At 42.0% G+C, this 19,568-nt stretch overlaps 1 protein-coding gene across 1 annotated transcript in view; it reads left to right on the forward strand.

Annotated features, from left to right (window-relative positions):
* Positions 1-19,568, forward strand: part of LAMTOR3 (late endosomal/lysosomal adaptor, MAPK and MTOR activator 3) — a 103,474-nt gene that overhangs the window by 11,100 nt on the left and 72,806 nt on the right. Inside the window, exon 2 of the mRNA XM_069230232.1 lies at positions 5,970-6,012. Within this exon, the coding sequence (XP_069086333.1) occupies positions 6,004-6,012 (9 nt within the window). The 5' untranslated portion in view covers positions 5,970-6,003. The remainder of the gene's footprint in view (positions 1-5,969; positions 6,013-19,568) is intronic.

Consider the following 19,568-nt stretch of genomic DNA (forward strand, 5'->3'; position numbering starts at 1 on the left):
TTATTGGAGTGTACTAATAAAGGAGAAGATAAGAGGGAATGCAGTAAGTAAAAGGAGAGGGTAAGGGACAAAGGTCGCCTGTTGTTTAATCTGGGTTAAATCCCAGCTTTCTAATCTGACTACAGTGTGTTCTTGGGTGTATCAGTTTGAATCAGATTCACAGTTTTTAGGAGCACATGTTTTGAACTTGGGTATGTAAAAACGGATTATTTAAAAACATGGGCATGTAAATTGGGTTTTCATGAAGGATGTCTATGTGGGTATTCACAAACAGTTTGCCGGTTGTTTCCTTCTCTGCAAATGCATGCACTAAGCAGTGGTAAAAAGACAGAGCAAGTGCCTCTTCATGGTGGCAAAAGAAAGGGATTTTGTTCATAGTAAAATGTCTAAACTCTTGTGGACAACAAAATGAATACGTGCCATTGTACATATCGCCCAGGCGGATGTCAGTTGATAATCCACTCTGCACTCATGCCAAAGTGCCTATTTTGGATCCGTAATTGGCTGCAACGTCTACTGTTTGTGCAGATTTCCTTGACTAGTTGGTGGGACAGGAGTGTTTCCTTCATGACTCCTGCCCTGCATTCCTGACTGTGAGTATCTGATGTCTGTTTTTTGGATTTAGTCTACAGCCTTGTGCTTATCCAGCATGTGTGCAGTGACCTAGGTCTGTTCTTGATTATGGTTGGTCCTGGACCTAGGGAGATGCACCAAGCAGACTTTCTATATTATTAAGAGGACTACCATCACTGTAATGGGTTCACATGTATAGAGCTCTTGTGGCAACATATCTTGTTTTGTATTCTATTACAAGGCATGTTTACCTGTGTGTTGTGACTGGAAACCTATTGGTCCATTCACCTAAAGGTCCGCTTTTGGCGTTAAACCTCGAATTCTAGTGCTGGGATCTTGTGCACCTAGATGTATCCATGTATGCTGGTGATGCTTGGTATGCATTTTATGAGTGCTTGGGGAACCACAGTGGCACAGGCATGTGGGTCTATTTTGGAAACCCCAGCCTGTTCATGTGCAGGATAGCAGGATAGTTTGCTTTCCCAGACACTGGAACTACTGACTTTTCTCATGCATTATTGGGTGGGGGGGGTGAGGGCATGACACTGAAGTGGGGCAAGAGGAGACATGCTTCCCCTTTAAAAATTCGATTAAGTCCTTTCAGATGCAGGGGTATTAATTAGTCTTCAGAGGCTAACATTGAGGGCAGTGGTTCTTAGCCTGTGGTCCAAGGACCATTGGGGTTCCGTGACTACTTAGAAAATTAAATAATATTAACAGAATTATTAAGTGTATATAAAGAAGCAAAATGTACAATGAACTTTTCAAAAGTTCTGTAAATATGAAGGAATTTGAAATTGGAGGCCGAAAATTGTTAGTATCCTCAGATTGATTCGTGGGAACAGTGCTATGAATGACCTCGATTAAATTTAGGAATACTCCAGTTTTTTTTTTTTAATGTTTGTTTGCAAATTAAATAAAATATTTAATCATTTGAGCATTTGTTTGATGAATGCCTGTTTCTGTATTTGTTGTGTATTGTGCGGTTCACGTTTAGGCTGGGGTCCCCAGCTTCCAGTAAGAACTCAGTGGGGGTCCCAGGGTTCCATTAGCTATTACGTGGGGTTCCACAGAGGTCAACAGGTCAAGCGTTACTGACTTATGGGGTGACAGGGATAATAGGTGGGAAGAGAGTTCCTGTTGTCCGAAAATGAATGGCCCTCTAAAAGGGGAGCAGCCCTGTGTGTCTTCCTGCTCACTGTCATTTGTGGCTGTTAATAGTCAAGTGCGGAGTTCTCATTTCTTTTTGGCCTCTGTTGTGGCTGCTCCAACTTGGAGATGACCGCCGTGAGAGAAGCATCACTAAAGGGTAAAGGCTGAGACTTGAAGACAACCTGAGAAGGACACATGAAGAGGGAACTGATCCAGACCAGTTCTGTAAATATTGTGAATTCACATCCTCTGTCTGCCAACAGTTTATAAAACTGCTGATGCACTTGTTCCAGTTCCCAGTTCTCTCGGACCAAGGAAACGGTGCTCCACAGAGTCCTCACAGAACAACTATGAAACCAGAGGTGGTGTCTTCCTAACCGAGCATCCCTTAGGTGAGAGGACATCACTAGCAGATCCGATTTGGAGGCGAGCTGTCTGATTTATCCTAGAAATCCAAGAAGTTCTACCTGAGCGAGATGGAATGAGAGAGCCAACCACTTGAATCAGATGCAGTGTCTGTCCACCAGAGACTCACACACTGAATGACTGAATGTTTAAACTTGCGAATCCGCTCAGCTGGCATGACTAAAGCTACAATCAACATTTGCTTCTATGAGCTATGCTGCCGTCTGCGATCTTAGACAGTTTAAGGGCCGCGCTACCAACTTCCATGTAGTAGCTGCCCCGAAAGTAAAGACTGCAAAAGCTGTGGTGCCCTCCCATTGGCCACCCACCTCACCCGTAGTGAGTGTCTATACCATTATCGTCTCACAAGTATGTAGGGAGGACTATGCTGCTCTGGAGAATGAGGTCATTGCCTCAAGGTACTATGAACTGAACTAGCGCCTGGCAACTGAGGCATTTTATCGGACCCCTGCATTTGTGCCTCAAACAGTGCCTAGAAGTACAATGTTACTGGAGCCCCTCATCTGGAGAAAACTGTCAAACCACCTCCACTAAAGCCGGCCCCAGCATGATTGACAGATCAGTCTCTGGAGGACTGGGATCCGCTGAGTCAGTGGGGTCTGTCTGTGCAAAAGATCCCAAAAGCCCCTAAGAAGGCTACTTTCAGAAGCTCCCTCTTCTGTCGCCGTCATCTGAAAACTCAACACGTGGCCTGCTGCGCCCCACCTGGGCGAGACTGCCATGTACCACATGTATTGTCCTGTGTGTCTCCAGTGAGCCTGCCCACAGGAAGCCCATGGCTGCTCCAGGTCGCAAGTACAGGAATGGGTGTGAGCCTATGCAGACTAGCTAGGCCCAGGAAATTACTGTGTCTTAAGTAGGATGAAGTCCTGCACCTGATCTAGAAATCACCATCACTCGCACCCGAGCATCAGTTATCAAATGCATTCTAATGTGTAGTATTCCTTTCAGTAAAATGAAACCCTTTCTTTTCTAAAAGAGCACTGATCTGGACAATATTATAGAGCTGCTGGGTGTGGTGTTTAGGGTCGAGTCTATGTACCCTCAGACTGACCTTCCTGAGAAGCCTTCACCTGCTCACCACCACTGCCACAGCGTTAAAATCTGAAAGAGATATACTTTGCAGCGCTATAGTAGGACCGACTCCAGGACAGTCAACAACCCTGACCCCAGTGGCTAGCCCGTGCCTGTCCCATAGCCCCCCAAAGGGGCCCTGACAATACTCCTTTTGGATTTTGTGCATCAGCCGGAATTCATAGATCTGTGCATATCGTTCACTGGAGACTCTGGGCATATTCTTGTACTCAGCCCTTTTGTTTCCCTGATAAAGACTCCATGCTACCAATCCCTGGAGCACGTACAAGCAGCCTGACCGCAAGTGCTAACATTAAAACGTACATTTGTTGTATACATAAAACAAATTGTATCTTTTAACAAGCTTTGGCAAAAGCCAATAGGTTTTGCCTATGTGAGATCTATTGTTTTTGTTAATGCTTGTATTACTATTGTTTTTGGAGGATGCGAGGTGGGGGGTGGTTACCACAGCTAATGCATGGGGAAGGCAGAGCTGACGACTTTGGAAATGAGGAACCAGGTTTGAGTCTCGGTGGCGGCTCAATATCCTGTGATCCTGGTGAAATCACTCAACCCCCTGCGTGTAATAGTAAAAACAAAAGAAAATGAGAGCGTCTGTATAACGTAAATGGTGCTATGTACAACGCTCTACATTTGGGCACACGAGTGAGGGTGTTGGAGGTGGCTGCAGCGGGGGGTGGGTAAAACAACAGAATAGTGAGGAGGACATGGCGGGTTAAAAGCAGCGTGGGGGTTGTTAAAAACAACGCTGGCAGAGGGTGGTGGGTTAACACGCTGGCAGAAGAGAAGAGCGTGCAGAAAAAAAATGTATGTTTAATGCAAATGGTGCTCATGTAAAGGTCTCCAATACCTCCGGAACCTCAGTGATGGCTTTGGAGGTGGTTGACGAAGGTGTGTGTGTGTAAGAGCAGCGAGGAAGAGGTGGTGGGTTAAGAGTAGCGGAGGAGGTTTGTTAAAAACAATGGCTGCAGTTAACACGCCAGGCAGGAAAGAATATGGCCTGCAGTTGCACTTGAATTGAGTGCTCAATAGCAAATAAAAAAAATAACCTTCAGAGTGCGTAGCCAGTGACCAGAACCTGTACTTTGGCTGAGCTCCACGGCTTGGACAGGCAAAGCAGAGCAGGAAGCCTGAAAAGTGAAAGCAAACAATGTGTTGACCAATCAGAACCACCTAAATTAGAATGACATTAGACTCCATGAATGGTAAGGTAAAAGGTAAGGCTGTAAACCCCTTTTAAGATTTTTTTTGTTTTGTTGTAATTACAACAGATTTCGCAAGTGCTGTTCAAGCAAAGCCTAAAACAGGTCCATCTTAAATGTAATTCTTACTCCTTAATTCAAGTGAACCGGATACGCGTCTCTCACACCTTTGCTATGGCTTTGGTACACAATGAACAATAATTACAACCATTAAAGAGTTAAATTCAAAACCAAGAGTTATTGTTTTCTTGTTTATAGTGTGTCCTTTCATTCACTCAAAGTAACAACAAAGTAATTGTCAAAAAGAAGGTACATTTTTTGCCGTGGGACATGATCTTAGCTTGAAGTATAGTGGAAAGTAGCAGCAGCAATTACATTGAATGCTGTGGAGTAAAACGTTACATGATAAGGAATATTTAGGAAGGGCTCTGAGAAGAAGGAATTGAGGGATGTTTATGTGATGTGTGGCCAGAGTGGTGGACTCTAGGTTTGAGGGGGGCTAATGTAGACCTCCGAAGTTTGTTTTTTTGGGCGTCACTTGACTATAAATTACTGTGTTGCTTGATATGATTGTTACATGAGTTCTACATAGATACAACTTGAGGCTAATAAAAACCAGAGGACCTCTCCCCGATGGAAAGGGGTAGCATGCCAGTAGCTGAGTGTGTGTGTGTGGGGGGGGGGGGGTTAGGGGGTGGGGGAACACCTCTGAAGAAAGACTCCTGTGTCCCACTTAACATACAAAAGGCAGGGTGAAGGCAGGGAAATCATGCATTTGACTAATTAAAGACATTCAAACTTGTTGTGGTTCCCCATTAGAACCTGACCGTTCTTCTTTGAGACGCATATAGACAACAGAGTGGTATTTCCAGTGACTAGGACCTAGAACATTTATTTTGTAGTCCAGACATACCTTTTTGAGTTAGTGCATGACTGGTGGCAGTAGATGAAAAATATAGTAGATCAAAACGATCTCACTGATTAGAGATGAAACTGGAGTTTGTGAAGAGAGGCTGAGTATTACAAATACATTAAATAAGGGTTTCAAATATGTGCATAGTGTTGTGGGTTCTAATGGCATTAGTTATACCACCTGTACTCTTGAAAGGGGAGAAGGGGAGAAGAGAATCTGAAAGTGCGACTCTACAGGGCGCTCGTGTTGAGGTTGAAAGTGAGTAGGATATTGCCATTTGGTGTTAGTGGGTGAAAACGTCTGGCTAGTCGTGACGGCATGCAGTTTGATTATATATTTGTTTATTGATTGAGCACAGGTTGTGCCCAGCTGCAAAGCTTTGGAATTCGGGATGAGAACAAGGAAACTAGGTTAACGGAGAAGCTATTTTAGTGTTCTATTTATGATGGATGAAAAAGAAAAGAATGCATGTTTTGTTGGATTGACTAAGTTCACAAGGGGGGTAGAAAGGGAAATGTGACTTCCTGCCTCAGTTTTACCCCTTGATGTGTCTGTTTATGTTTCTAGTCATACTTCACGCTCACTGTAAATATTTTCTTCTTCCCTAGGTCAGATAGCACCTCTTGACACAGCTTTTGAATCATGGCAGAGGTGAGTTTATTCTGCGGCTGTTTTCTCATATGATCACCCTCTATGTAGGTGAAATCCTCGGTGGGCATGCTTTGTTTTGATTCTCAAACACGTCACACCATGTCTGAATGCTTGAAAGAAGTATAGAACACCTGGGGTGCTCTGTTAAAATGTGAAGTTAAAAGGGTGCTCCCCTACTAAATTTCAGTGCTGTTCTCACTCCACAGTCCTCCTGTGACTTCTTATTCTCTCTCTCTTGTTGGGCCTAACTTGCCTTTTAACGATCAAGATGTTATCTTGACGGTACGTCTGCGGTTCTAATCTCCCAAAATAAAACTGAAAAAAAAATTCAAAAGCATAGACCCATTTGTTTGAAAATTCTCTTTCTGTCTCCACATCCGGAAATGGTCACCTGACTTGCTGAATCTACCCAGAACTGAACAGCTAGTTTAAGATCCGACGAGGAGTCAACTATCACAAACTTGAAAATGCTTCTTGGATCTTTGTAAAGAACAGCATATCACGTTTCCCGTGCGATCGGGCACAACTAAATATTTGCGAAGCATGTGTGTCTCTTTCTGTCGATTTCGTAATCGGTAATTAGATTTTTGTGTTTTTTGCTGTGTTCTTTTGGGGCCCAGTCACAGTTTTTTTTTATGTGCACGTAGTTGTATGTCGGTGTGCAGAAAAATCACTTTATCTACGTAAATTCTAGTTTTATGTTCGTAAAGTACAATTACTATTGTGGCAGTTCCTTAAGTATAGTGACGTTAATGCATTTGCATGTTTAAGTTTGGGGATTCTGGGTGTCTCTGCAAGAGAAACCCCAGAGACACACCACATACGTAGGCAAACACTCAATCCCAGACATTTGTGGGTATTCATTTTCCTCCTGTATTGCAAACGAACGTTCATTTGTTCCTTTCAAATGGAGGAGCTAGTACTTTCTAGGGTGTGAAAATGAAGAGAACAAGCACATGTTTAATTGAATTCCTTGTGAATCAAAGTTGAACGTCTGCTCCAAATCCACCAGCAATACAAATGGAGACTATTCTCCCTTAGTCTCTGTGTATCCACCCTTTTTATCTGCTTTGTATGAGGCATTTTGTTTAACTCTGGTTCGGAACGTTAATGATGCGTTTGCTTGTTTAATTGGTGCTTGCAAAAGAGAAATGGTTATTTTCAACGTCCTTTGAGTTACGTCAAAAATAAGTTGGAAATATACTTATCCATTGACATGACACTGTAACTACCCACTTTCTTCCAGTTAAAGGTACCCCAAGGAGTGGGGTCGCTGACCCCGCAGCATGTACACCTTTAGTGTCAGGCAGCTTAATGATCCTGCTAAGGAAGTCTTTCTTACAGTTCTCAGAAAAGGCCAGTAGGATGATCCAGCGGCAATGTTCTCAAGTAGATCTCCACTAAATTGTTCATTTTGCTTTTAGAGGCCTTTTAAAAAGCATGACAAGATGTTCACTCTCCCCACATTTATGCCGATATCCTCTATTCTTGTATATAAACGCTTCTCAAAGGTCACGTTTCATTTGTTCCTTATATACAGGCTTCTCAAAGTTCAAATATTTGTCTACTTCCTCTTTAGGGGTAGCTAGCATAGCTGACAATTTTGCCCACGCAAGGGTGCAGCCTCCTTTTTTGATTAAAGAAAAAAAAATATATATATATCCACCACTTGTAGGAAGTAATCACATTGTCTGCCTCGTCCCAGATTATTAGAAGCATTACCTTTTGGGTTTGGATTGATCGTCCATCACACAACCAAATAACTTGTTTTCATTGAGGTCTCCCAGAATGCCTTTGATGAAGATCAATTTAATCAGTCTGTGAATTTACCAATTCATTCACCCTCCCTGACTTTTTTTCTATTCGTATCAGAGATGCATCACATCTACACTTGTCCCTGTTTTGTGAAATGCTTCTCTGGGGTAATAATATCTCATGTGAAGGTATTTAAATTACATTTTCCAAATCCTTTTTATGTTTTGGGGGTGCCAAGAGCCTCGCTTCATTTTTCTTGAGCCAGCTATCCCATGTAATTCTCCCATCTGGTCTTTAGTTTATCTAGCATTTCTAAGGAGAAGGCTGATACCACTTTTGTAATCATGGATGTTGTATTATATTGTACCTCAGGCTTGCTAAGAGTGAGTGTCCCAGGAGTTTTTGGTAGGGCACTCAGGGAATCTCATCAGAAAAACATCAACCTATTCAGCTGACCAATCAGAAGTGTAACTTCTCTTTTGGCTCTTTGGTTGTCTTTCCAAATACCTAGCTCTCAAATGGCTTCACCCTTGATCACCTTGAATAATCTGGCTCACATTGGCTGTCGTGTCTCAAATGTGATACTCTACTGTTGTGCTTTGATAAAAGAGGCAATGCAGAGACAGGAACAAAAGGGTTTATTCCAAGTAATGATGAACAGCACACAACGTCCCCCGGTGGCTGTCCCAGGCTTCAGTGGACCCAAACCGTCCAAAGTATGGAACGCCACACGGGTGACTACCAAGAAACTTTCTCAGACTTTATTTCAATTAAGCAAAACCCTGAGTGTAGAGAAAATAACCACCCTCCTAGTCCCCTTTTCCAGAGTAGTTTGTGGATTATTGCATTTTGATGAACACGGACTTGGCTTTTGCAGGCTCTGCCACGCAAGACATATAGTAGACTCAGGAATGTAATAATTTTGTACTGTGTTTTCTTACCAGACAGGATCAACGAATTAGCTGTCCAGCACCTAAGTCAGTTTTAAATGGTATCTGTTCCCGACTTAATTTTATGCAGAGTAATGCCTCTTTCCAGTACACAAAATGCATTCCTAATACTTGAACAAATGATGTTCCAATTGCAGAGGACATCTTACAGTACCAAGAAGCCGAGAGAAAGTGACGAACTAACTAGGTCTCTTGCTTCACTGGCACAAAGGAACAACACTCACTGAACTGCTCCATTGAGGGACATGTGGAGCAGCTGCAACTGTAGTCAGAGCGTGTTGCTAGTGTTGGGGTGAATCTGTGACATGGAAACCAGTGTGAGCTGCACTGGGCTTAACATGTACATGTTCTTCTGTAAGCACCATCCTGTTAGCATGAAATTCCTTATGATAATTGGTAATAAGTGGGCATAAGCAGTTGAAGTAGTAGTAACAGTAGCTGTAGTAGTAGCATACGGAGTTCTAGACTGCTTTGGAGGCTCTGATTCTATTTTATCTGTAGCACTTCACACGTATATGCTAGAGGTTTTTTTAAATGGTAGATTACCAGATGTTTGCTTTGCAGCTATGCTAAACAAAAGGGGAGAAGGAGGGTTAAAGGGTGGGGTCTATACTCCTTGAAGCTTCAGTAAACTTATTTAGAGACCCAACCCAGAAGGGAAAACTTCCACCCAAACAAAGTTTTTTGTTTGTTAGAAAAACCCTCACCCACCAGGGTTACCCATTGGTGGCATGCTTCATCATTGGGTTTCTTCCAGTTCTGCTGCAGAACGAGGCGTGCTGCGACCGACGGAATACATGGGAGCACTGTTATTATCAGCAATGTGGATGCTAGAAAAGGATAGGACTGGTGGGATATTGGCAAGTTAAAAATACCCCCCTCTGGATGATATTACTAGTTTTAAATGTCTCACAGGAGTGGTATGATTAAAAAGGGGTGTCAGGAGTTTGGGTATATTATGTACCTGTCCTCCTTAGTGGTCTACCTGTTTCGGAGTTTACTCCTAAACTCCTCTTGAGGACTAAAGTGATCTCCCTAGTATCACTCCTTGTGCACCTACTACTAGTGGAAGTACTCTTATTATTTCCTGTGGTAAGGTGATATATACCAATTAAATTAAATTAAATACTACCCATCAGTGTCAATGCTCTGCTGGGCAAATCTGTGGAAGAAAAGAGAAAATAGTAGACGTAAATGCATCTCTCAGGGGTGTGGTGTCGTTGTCACCATCACCCAGCCAAATGGCATCAGTAGTTCATACATAAAAACAAATACAAGACGTACTACATATAAGAAACACTACAAAACACTTAAAACATGTGAGGCACCTCTAAGAAAACGCACGTGGTGCATGCGTGAACTACTTTCAGTGCTTATGCTAATTGCACCATAGGTCCTCTGGGAGGGGTGTGTGCTTATAGTCACACGCTGTAAAATATACACAAATGAAAATGCGGTGAAGGTCAAGCTCAACGAGCGCGTTCTAATCACTGCCGGTGGTCTAGGGCACACAGAGTATTTACTTCCTCAAAGCGACACTCCTGCCAAAACCCTACTCCTCACCTCGCTGTGGCCCGAAATAACACCGCGATCCCCGTAGGGATCCGGTATTTATAATGGAGAAATGTTCATGCGTCCAGGCTTGTCGGTGTGTGAGAAGAGTAGAGTGACGACCTTCCAAGATGGCGGTCGTTGGTGGCTCAATGAAGGGCTACGAGGGTCCTGAATAGCAGATGCCCCTCGAGATGCCTGTATTGATATGGCATCATTGAAGCAGAAAAGCAACACACAAAGAAGTGTCACGGGAGGAAGGAGGGGCTAGGGGAGGGGGAGAGAAAAAATGGGGGGAAAGGGGGAGAGGGGTATACGGGAGGGGGTATGAGGAAAAGTGAAAGAAAAATTAGAAATTACGAAGAGAAAAGAAAACGAAAAAAATATATAATAAAGAAATAAAAGAAAAGAATGAAAAATTTAAAAATATATACTAATTATAGAAATAAAAAAGAATAAATAGAAAATAAAGGTGGGGGAAGGGAGGAAGAGGGAGGGGGGGTCTAATGAAAAAGGAAATTGAAAGAAAAATCCAAATTAAAAAGAGAGAAAGAGGGAGAGGAGGAAGTAAAGGAAAAAAGAGGAAGAAGGGGAGGGGAAAAGAGAGAGGGAGGTTTGCGCAGGTACAAGAAAAAATTGTCATTCGTTAAGGCTGGAAAAAAGGGGCTTGATGGTAATTGAGGAGTCCACATATGGTGTTGGACATCTAGGTGTCTTGCTCAAGTGGGGCAAACAATAATCAATGTTGCATTAGTTGTCCCCATGGGTTGTTTTCGTTGAGACCAAATTTCTGAGTGTGTAATTTGAAGACCCATCATTGTTTCCTTTCAAGAAGGAAGGACTCAGACTTAACCTCCTTGTGATGTTCGAGGATGACCCACTGGTAGACCTCTACTGTGTGGGTGTTATTGAAGGCTATTTTTGGCATAGCGCCGCTATATAGTAATTAAGTTACTGCGATGTTCCCCTATACGGATCTTTGCTTTGTGAGTAGTCATTCCATGTAACGTAGGTTGCATAGGCATGTAATCATCTAAACTACTCCTTGGATGTTACAGTTGGTAAAACCTCTGATTTCCCATGTGGAGTCGTTATTGAAAGTGACCTTCTTGGTCGCGCGTGTTAAATGGCATACACTACAGGTGCCGCATGGATAATGTCCTGTGGGTGGTGGTGGTAGGAGGTTGGTGGTGTTTAGCCCTCTCTTGGGTTGAAGTGGTCGGGTGTGTACCAGTATGTCCCTAATGCTTTTGCCGCGACTATGGGAAAACATAGGTTTCGGAAGGTCCAGGCTGCCGCTGTTCAGAATGCGCCAATGTTTATTGATAATCTTATGTACCAGATAAGAAGCTACATTAAATGTGGTGATGCATATGGGCCTATCTTCTTTCTCTCTCAAAGGGGGGGGGGGGGGGGTGTCCAAAATGGCCACCCTGTTGTTATTGCGTGTTCGTTTCATGGCACGGCTGATGATTTTTGGGGGGTAGTTCCTAGCCACCACTTTGGATGCTAGGTTCTGAGCTTGCTGTTTATAATCAGACACCTCGGAACAGTTTCTCCTGAGTCTGAGAAACTGGCCAAAGGGGAGGTGCTCTCTCAGATGGCGAGGGTGTGCGCTGTCAAATAGTAGCAAACAGTTCTTGGATGTTGGTTTCTCCTGGGTAGTGGTTTTTAGAGTGGCATTCGTTTCTATGATGATTAGCTCAAGGAAAACCAGCTGTTCTTTGTTCTTCGTTAGAGTGAATTTCAGGAACTGATCCTGTACGTTTAGCCACGCCTAAAAAGGGGCTATCTGTGTCTCCTCCCCTTTCCAAATGACTAGGATGTTGTCGATGTATCTCTTCCATAGAGTAATGTTTTCCATATATGGGTTGGTGGCTTTGAGAATTATTTCTTTTCCCCAGATGGTAAACGTAAAGACCTGCTAGACTTGGAGCAAAGGTGCTTCCCATGCTTGTACCATGTTTCTGTAGGTACAGGGTGTCTTCAAAACCAAATAAATTTTTAGTTAGTGCCCAGAAACAGCACTCCAGAACCAGGTTGCACAGGGTCTGATATTCCCAGTCTATATCGAAAAGGACCTCTTCTATGATGCGTAGAGTGTCAGAGTGAGGAAGACTGGTGTGTAGGCTCTCTACATCTAAACCCAAGAGTGTCTTATTAGTTGGGTCGAAAAGCCTGTCTTTAAGGAGACATAATACATCCTTTTTGTCCTTCAGATACATGTCCGTGTTTTGGACTATAGGTCTTAGGAAAGCATCGGTGAAACGGGACAAAGGCTCCAAAACTGAGTGTATACCGGACACAATGGGTCTCCCTGGTGATGATTCCAGTTTTTCATAATTCTGTGCGTCACCCAGCAGTCTTAAGCATTCATTCCTATAGTTGTAAGTGGTCCTGATGACCAGGGCGCCCCCTTTGTCTGCTGGCTTAATAACTACACTTGTATTGTTGGCCAGGTCTTGAAGCGCTTTCTTTTCTTCCCTTGTGGTATTCTGGAATAACTCCAGAGATGTAGGATCAATGTCATTGATAGATCTCTATTGGAATAGAAGTACTAGGTGGTGTAAAGGAGGATTTGTTGCGTAGACCAGTGTCACCCATATTGGGGCCTTCACTAGATAGCAGTCCCCGAAGTAGGATCTCAGTTTAACCTTCCTTATTAATTCGTTGACCTCCACACACAGCTTGAATTTGTCTAAAGGGGCAGTAGGGACAAAGCCTAAACCTTTCTCCAGGACACTTGTTTGTGCAGGGATAAGTGTCAGACTACTTAGGTTTACAATTAGGCTGTGTGGTTGCTTGGGCCCGCCTGAGTGTCCTGACCATGTGAGGTTTCCATTGTCATACTGCGGGTCAGCATCCTCCCCTGCTCTGCATCTGGTGCCCAATGGACTTGTGACTGCTTCTTGGTCCTACACCTCCGGCGTCCACGGCCCATCCCTAAAAAAGGCCAGTATTGCGGCTGGTAGTCTCCTTGGGGACCCCATTGTTCGAAATGTAGAGGATACCCGTAAGGTGGCATGAGACCTTGTGGAAAGGAGCCCGGTATAAAGGGGCCTTGCATTACATGTGGGGGGTAAATGGGGTACGTAGGCCACCCCCTCCCAGAGCTGAAACCTGTTCTCCTTGCTTTCCTATTACGACCCCTGTTTGAAAAGAATGATTTTGTATTGGTGTCAGAATTACTGGAACCTGAGTCGGATGAGTCGGAGTCATTGTTGTACCCTGGGTTCCTCTCTGAGGAGAGGTAATCCTCTCTAATGTAAGGGTACATCTTTTCATGGGAGAATTTACTGACATCTTTTTTGAGTCTTTGCAGCTATATCAGAGGCAAACGTTGCTCACAGATAAGAAAAAGCAAGGGAAATGTAGACCTTGGCTAAGAATGAAGGAATCAATTTACACTGGTGCTTCCTGCTTAATTGTTTTTCTTTTTGGTCTTCATTTGCCCCAGTCACATTTTGCTTTTAGTATGTACACGATTTCCCATTACCTGACCGTGCCAAGAAAGTAAATTTTGAGGCTATCTGCGCATCTCCCAATGGTTTACATCACCCTGTGGACAGGTTTACCATTGATCAATTGTCCAGAAATGTTTTAAATCATGATAAACATTTTGATGGTATAAAATCTCTTAAGGTTGGCGGAGTGCTAGGCCCGGACATGGTACCGAATTTGGTTATTAAAAAAGCTTCTTAATTTTGGGCTGAGCTTTTATTGCCTCTGTAATTGTGTGTGGCTTCTCTGGGTATAGGTCTTCCTTTATGGTTGGGCACTACAATTATGGTATTCAAGAGGAAGTCTACTTTTAGGTGAATTAGAAATTAGAGGTTATAGTGGAAATACTCACACTTAGAGAATATGGCATACTACTCCTGCTACATAAATTTGTCATCTTTTTTTCTGGACTTCCACTTATTCGTTAAAATCATTCCCTGTCCTCTTGTCTGGTTCTTGCACCTAGAGAAAGATGTATCGCCAAGACTGGATCCAAAGAGGCTCCTCCTTACCCACGGTGCACCAGAAAATCATACTGGACAGAAAAGGGTCTCTCTCTCTCTGGGATAGGGAACAGAGAGCATTGATCCCAAACATGTTGATTTGAGGCAAAGGAAGTAACCTGTAAAATGTCCATGTGGTGAAACATGGGACAATGTTCAAAATAATTCAGCCATACTACCCTACTGCCCTACTGCCAGACTGAAAGTGAGATACCTGATAAAGAATGCACTGCTGATGATGATATGAAACTCTAGCAGCAAAGCAGGAGAAATAGTTATAAATCGATCTGGGGAGTGATTAGAGCTCCTCGTGCCCAAGTGAGGGCTGTAGGTCGGAGGGATCCCCAAAGGATAGCCTTATTGGATCAGGCAAACATTTAAAACTGGCACTTTGCTAAGAGATTTTTTTTTTTATTTTTTTTTTTTTATCTATCATTGAAATCAAGAACCTGAAAATTAGCAGTTAGCTATATGCTTTCCAGTGTCTCATTATTTGTACATTTGTGGCATCTATTGTCATGTGACATCTTTATTGTCATGTGACTTTGTCTTGGGCAGGCAAATCTAACATTTATTGTGATTATATAGCTTGCTGTGGTATCGACTTGGATCTTGTCTGACAGGGCTACCCTGTCAATTGTAGCCTTGGAATTTTAAGCTGATTACATCATATGGTTGTCCCAGGATAAACTGCATGAATCAACAGTAGTTTGATGTGCTGATCTTGATATTTAATTGACTGTTGCTCTTAGGTAAGTAGATTTGCGTTGAAGCACGATCTGGATTGGTCCTTCACTACTGAAGTTTTGCTGCTCTGTTGGGGATAGGGTCTTTAGTTCTTGGAAATACTTTGTGAAGCCCTTATTGGGCTTTTGAGCTTGTCACTAAATCACTTGCCCTAGCTGTCTGTTAAACAGATGCACTTATAATTGTATTGTACTGGTCAGCTCTGTGAAAGTATTCTGTTGTACGTGTACAGCTACCATTTTCTGGTGTGGTCTTGAGACTGAGTTGATGTTGTTAAAAGAAAGAGAATAAGAATACTGTTGCAACCTCAGCCTCATCGTTTGACCTTGGAAATATCCCATTGTCTTCCCCTGTCTGTTTCTGTAACTGCTAAAAAAAAAAAAAAAATAAGGGTGTTCAGAAACAGATTACAAGTTTGTAATATTGATAATAATATCTCAATAGTTGCATAATTATATTTTGTAAGGTTGCATGAAGTGGTGCATGTGGGCTAAGACAAAGTGAAGGGCCTCTGTGCACGTTCCGAGTTTATTTTTGTTTATAACAGTTCAACTATAGCAGTGTGGGTCAAAGTGGTAACAACATGTCCTAGACATCCAACATGAGCAGGTTCAGTACTGGTGCAACTGTTATTCAAGCTATACCTGTAACAAGTCTTGAAGTACTAAAGGTGTGGGAATACACCGATACTCTAGTGGCACGCAGCTGTACTAACTAAAATTGTGCCTGAATATCATCTTCATTTTGAAGTCATGACGTAAGAAAGTAAAGATCAAAATGAGAAGCAACTTGCTCTTGTTAATTCCAAAAGAGGCAGAATTTATATTCATCGCCCTAAGGAACCGAACCAGAACCAGAACAAACTAACTGTACTTGAACCTGCCAAATGAATGATGTTTTCACGACGTTTATCCAACCGTATCATTTTTTATGAAGTCATTTGATTTCACCGTTGCTAACATTCTAGCTCCTCACATCAACAAGTTGACCGAATCTGCAGACTTTTTTTCTTCGTACTATGAGAGCAATCGGACATCTCACTCTTGACCACCTGAGAACTACGGTTCAGAAGCTATTTATCGGTCACTGAATTACAGCAATGCAATTTCTCTTGGGGTCCCACAATCCTTCCTCTTATCCACCAATATGTTTTTCAATGGCTTTGCTGATTTCCTTTAAGGGGAAATGTAATCACATTTCAGCTGTGTTGGAGGAACCCCATTTACTACCCAAATTAGCTGATGGGCAATTCAGGATTGGAAATCTGACTCACAGACTCTTTGATTTAGGCACCACTCGCTCCCTATTTAGCCCTTCCCTGCGCTTCTCTGAAGGACTGTGAGGACTTTGAAGTAAAGAATCTTTCCTTTTGCCAACACATTTATTGTACACATCTCTGGCTTCAAAGCAGTCGTTCACTGATACTGCATCTAATTACTGGTCTTCACTCCCAACATCACCAAGGACCAAAACAGATATGTTCACCTTCAGGAAGCTGTTCAAGGTACCAGTGTTCTGGCTCTACCTGAACTGATTGTGTCTATAACCACCCTGTTTATTTCTCTTTTTCATAATGTCTCCTTGCTCCTTTCTATGTTTCAGCAAATGTCTTCTTTCATTGCATCTCACTGGTTACTTGTAGAGCGTACTCACGCCTAGCGGGTATCGTCAGCACTATAGAAAGTTGGGGATAAATAAAACAAGCCTCGTAGTGACCACCATCAATTAATATTGTTTGAATCCAGAGTTTTTGCACTTGACCCTCTATTTATAGGCTGTTTTGACATATGGTAGATTTGGAGGTGTTATCTGAAAGAACATTCAGCACCTCCGATAAGACGAAAAAGTAGTACATTGGGTCTTTCCAAAATCAGTTCTAGTCTGTGGTACCTTTATATGTCCTCAAGAAATGGAAGAATAATCATCATCTAAAGAAGGTTTCTTACTGTAGCATATGCTATTTATGCTTCTTTTTTTTTTTTGGTTGACCTTCCCCCAGTACAATGGTGCACCTTATTTATTGCCCTTGTAGGGTACAGTGTGTAACATTGTTTTTCCAAAACATCTAAGTTCAAATTTATCACAACGTTCTATACCGCAAAAATGTAATGTAGCTTTAAATATTTATTTGTAATTTGAAAACATGATTGTAAAAGTAAGATTGTTCATCTTTTAATGATAAACATTTTCTAAAGAAGTTTAAACGTACTGTAAGAAAATGCAACATTATGATTATGGATAAAAAGACAAATAAAAGGGGCAAGGCTACAAATAGAAATAGCAGTAAGTGTGTGAGTGTATGTTTATACACAAATGTATAGTTTGTATGTATGTGTGATGAGAAATAGATATGTCCCAAAAACAGATTTAATAGAAAAATGAAATAAAAAAAATGTTAAGAGAAGGTCGGCATTTATAAAAAATAATATGCTACATAAAAAATCAGTGTTACTGTTAAAGATGTTTTATAAAAGTATTTTTTGTAAACTATGTTTTGGAAAATGTTGTCATTGGGGGACCCTTTGTAGAGCAGTTTACAGTAATTGCCCTTTTTATAATCAATATTTGCTGTCCACAGCTACTATTAATGCGTGGCTGTTTATTCAGCCTATGGACCATTTTCCAAAAATATGATTGGTCGTACCCCCTCAGCATAGTTGTTGAATGAACCTTTAAGATCCTTCCGAGGATGAATCGGTGCATCATGTTGAGTATCAAGCCACAAAAAGATTGGCACACAACGAGCGGCCGTATAAGCTTCTTCACAAAAGCAAAGCAGGAGGTATGGTTTGAGGTGGACTGCTGAAATTGCTTATAATAATTCAATCTGCTGTTTTACCTCTTAATCCTCAGGCTATTGCTTGGATTGTTAGCAGTTAAGTATGTTGCCCAAAACCTGCATTAAAATGGAAAATCATCCCAGGCTTGATTGATTTCGTACTGTGATTGAGCCTCATAAAGTGATGTTTTCTTGAACGTTGATGCAACAGAAATTAATTCCATGTAGCAAAATGTTAAACATGTGATTGGTGGTGGTTACCTATGGATCACTTTAAGCTGAAAGCTGGTCATGTTAACAGATAGTATGTTGTCCTACATACTGGGCAATTCGAATCCTGATGGGTTGTGGCTTGGAGTACCTCATTTGTGGCATATAAATTCGATATTCCATACATAATGAAAAACGCATCTCTGTTACCACGCTGGTCTATTTGGCTTCTATCTTAAGTAATGGATAGGCAGGTAAAAGGGCATGTGGGTACAGGTGTTATCTTAAAGGTTCATGACTATCGTTATTGCAAACTTATTATCTATGAATAGAGACTTTTAAAATTCACATAATAAATTCCACAAATCTATGCCCTTTCATAGTTGTAGGTCTTATTTCTGTCTAAACCAAGAATGCAATTCCTCTTCCATCTAAAACTTTGACATCAATATTGCGAAATGCATTGTCGGCGAACACACAATTTTGTAAGGTGTTGGCACATGCTGTTTCTCAAAAGAAATGATCATTCTTTTTGTTTTGGGAGGCCCCTGCAATCCACTCATTAATCCCATGATCAACTCTTTAAAATTGTAAAATAGTAATGTGAGAGAGAGACTCCCATTTCTCTTCTACCACTGTTTGTTTTTTAGCGTTGGCCTGACAGTGCAGCAGTTTACTGATGTTATAAGACAGCCAGAAAGATAGTGAAGTGGAACTGAAAGAGGGGATTTGGTTCTGATAGAACAGGAATCCTTGAATTTTAATCTCTTAATAAAATCATCAGAGACCCTCGCAGTGATAGTATGTACCTTTTGATTGTGAACTTGAAGTGTAAGAAAAGCTAACATCAGCAAAACTTTTCAAGTACAGTAAAACTAATGTCGTTCCACAGAAACGACAGGATGGTGTCCAAACCTTAAGTTTTATTTGAAAATTAGTTTAGATTAAATCAATTAAATGAATCCGCAAAATAGAAGGAAATATATTGTAAGAGCTTATGTATTTAAATGACCTTGCAGTGTGAATATTGTGTATTATATGGAAAAAGATGCAAAATAGAATTTTTATTTATATATATAAATAATGGGAACCAAATATCATGAAGTAAAGTTCCGTAAACCTTAAACTTAGACCTGGTGAGGCGGTGGTCCCTGAGCCAGGTGGCCACGACGGAGCCCCTTCATCACATAATATCAGCCTCAGCGAGGTGGCAGACGCCGGGGCTGCGGCAGAGGAAGTGGGGCATGGGGCCCTCTCCAGCATGAATTTCAAAATAAGCCCGGTGAGGTGGCAGTCCCTGGGGCTGCGGAGGGGGTGTGTGCCCCCCTTAATCGATTTGATTGCCCTGGGAGGTACAGCCCCAAATATTTCTTTGTCATTGTCCCGAGGAGGTGGCGACCCATGAGCCCCCTCCTCTTTCAGTCCCCCAGTGCCCCCGGGACCTAGTCCACCCAGGGGCAAAATAGTAAAAAAAATAAAAAGGGAGCCCACCCCTTTATTATATCGGGAAGACCCGCGGAATTTCCCGACATAAAAAAGAAAAAAAGGCTTTTTTTTATC

This window comes from Pleurodeles waltl, chromosome 1_1, assembly GCF_031143425.1.
Source record: "Pleurodeles waltl isolate 20211129_DDA chromosome 1_1, aPleWal1.hap1.20221129, whole genome shotgun sequence".
Classification (NCBI taxonomy): domain Eukaryota; kingdom Metazoa; phylum Chordata; class Amphibia; order Caudata; family Salamandridae; genus Pleurodeles; species Pleurodeles waltl.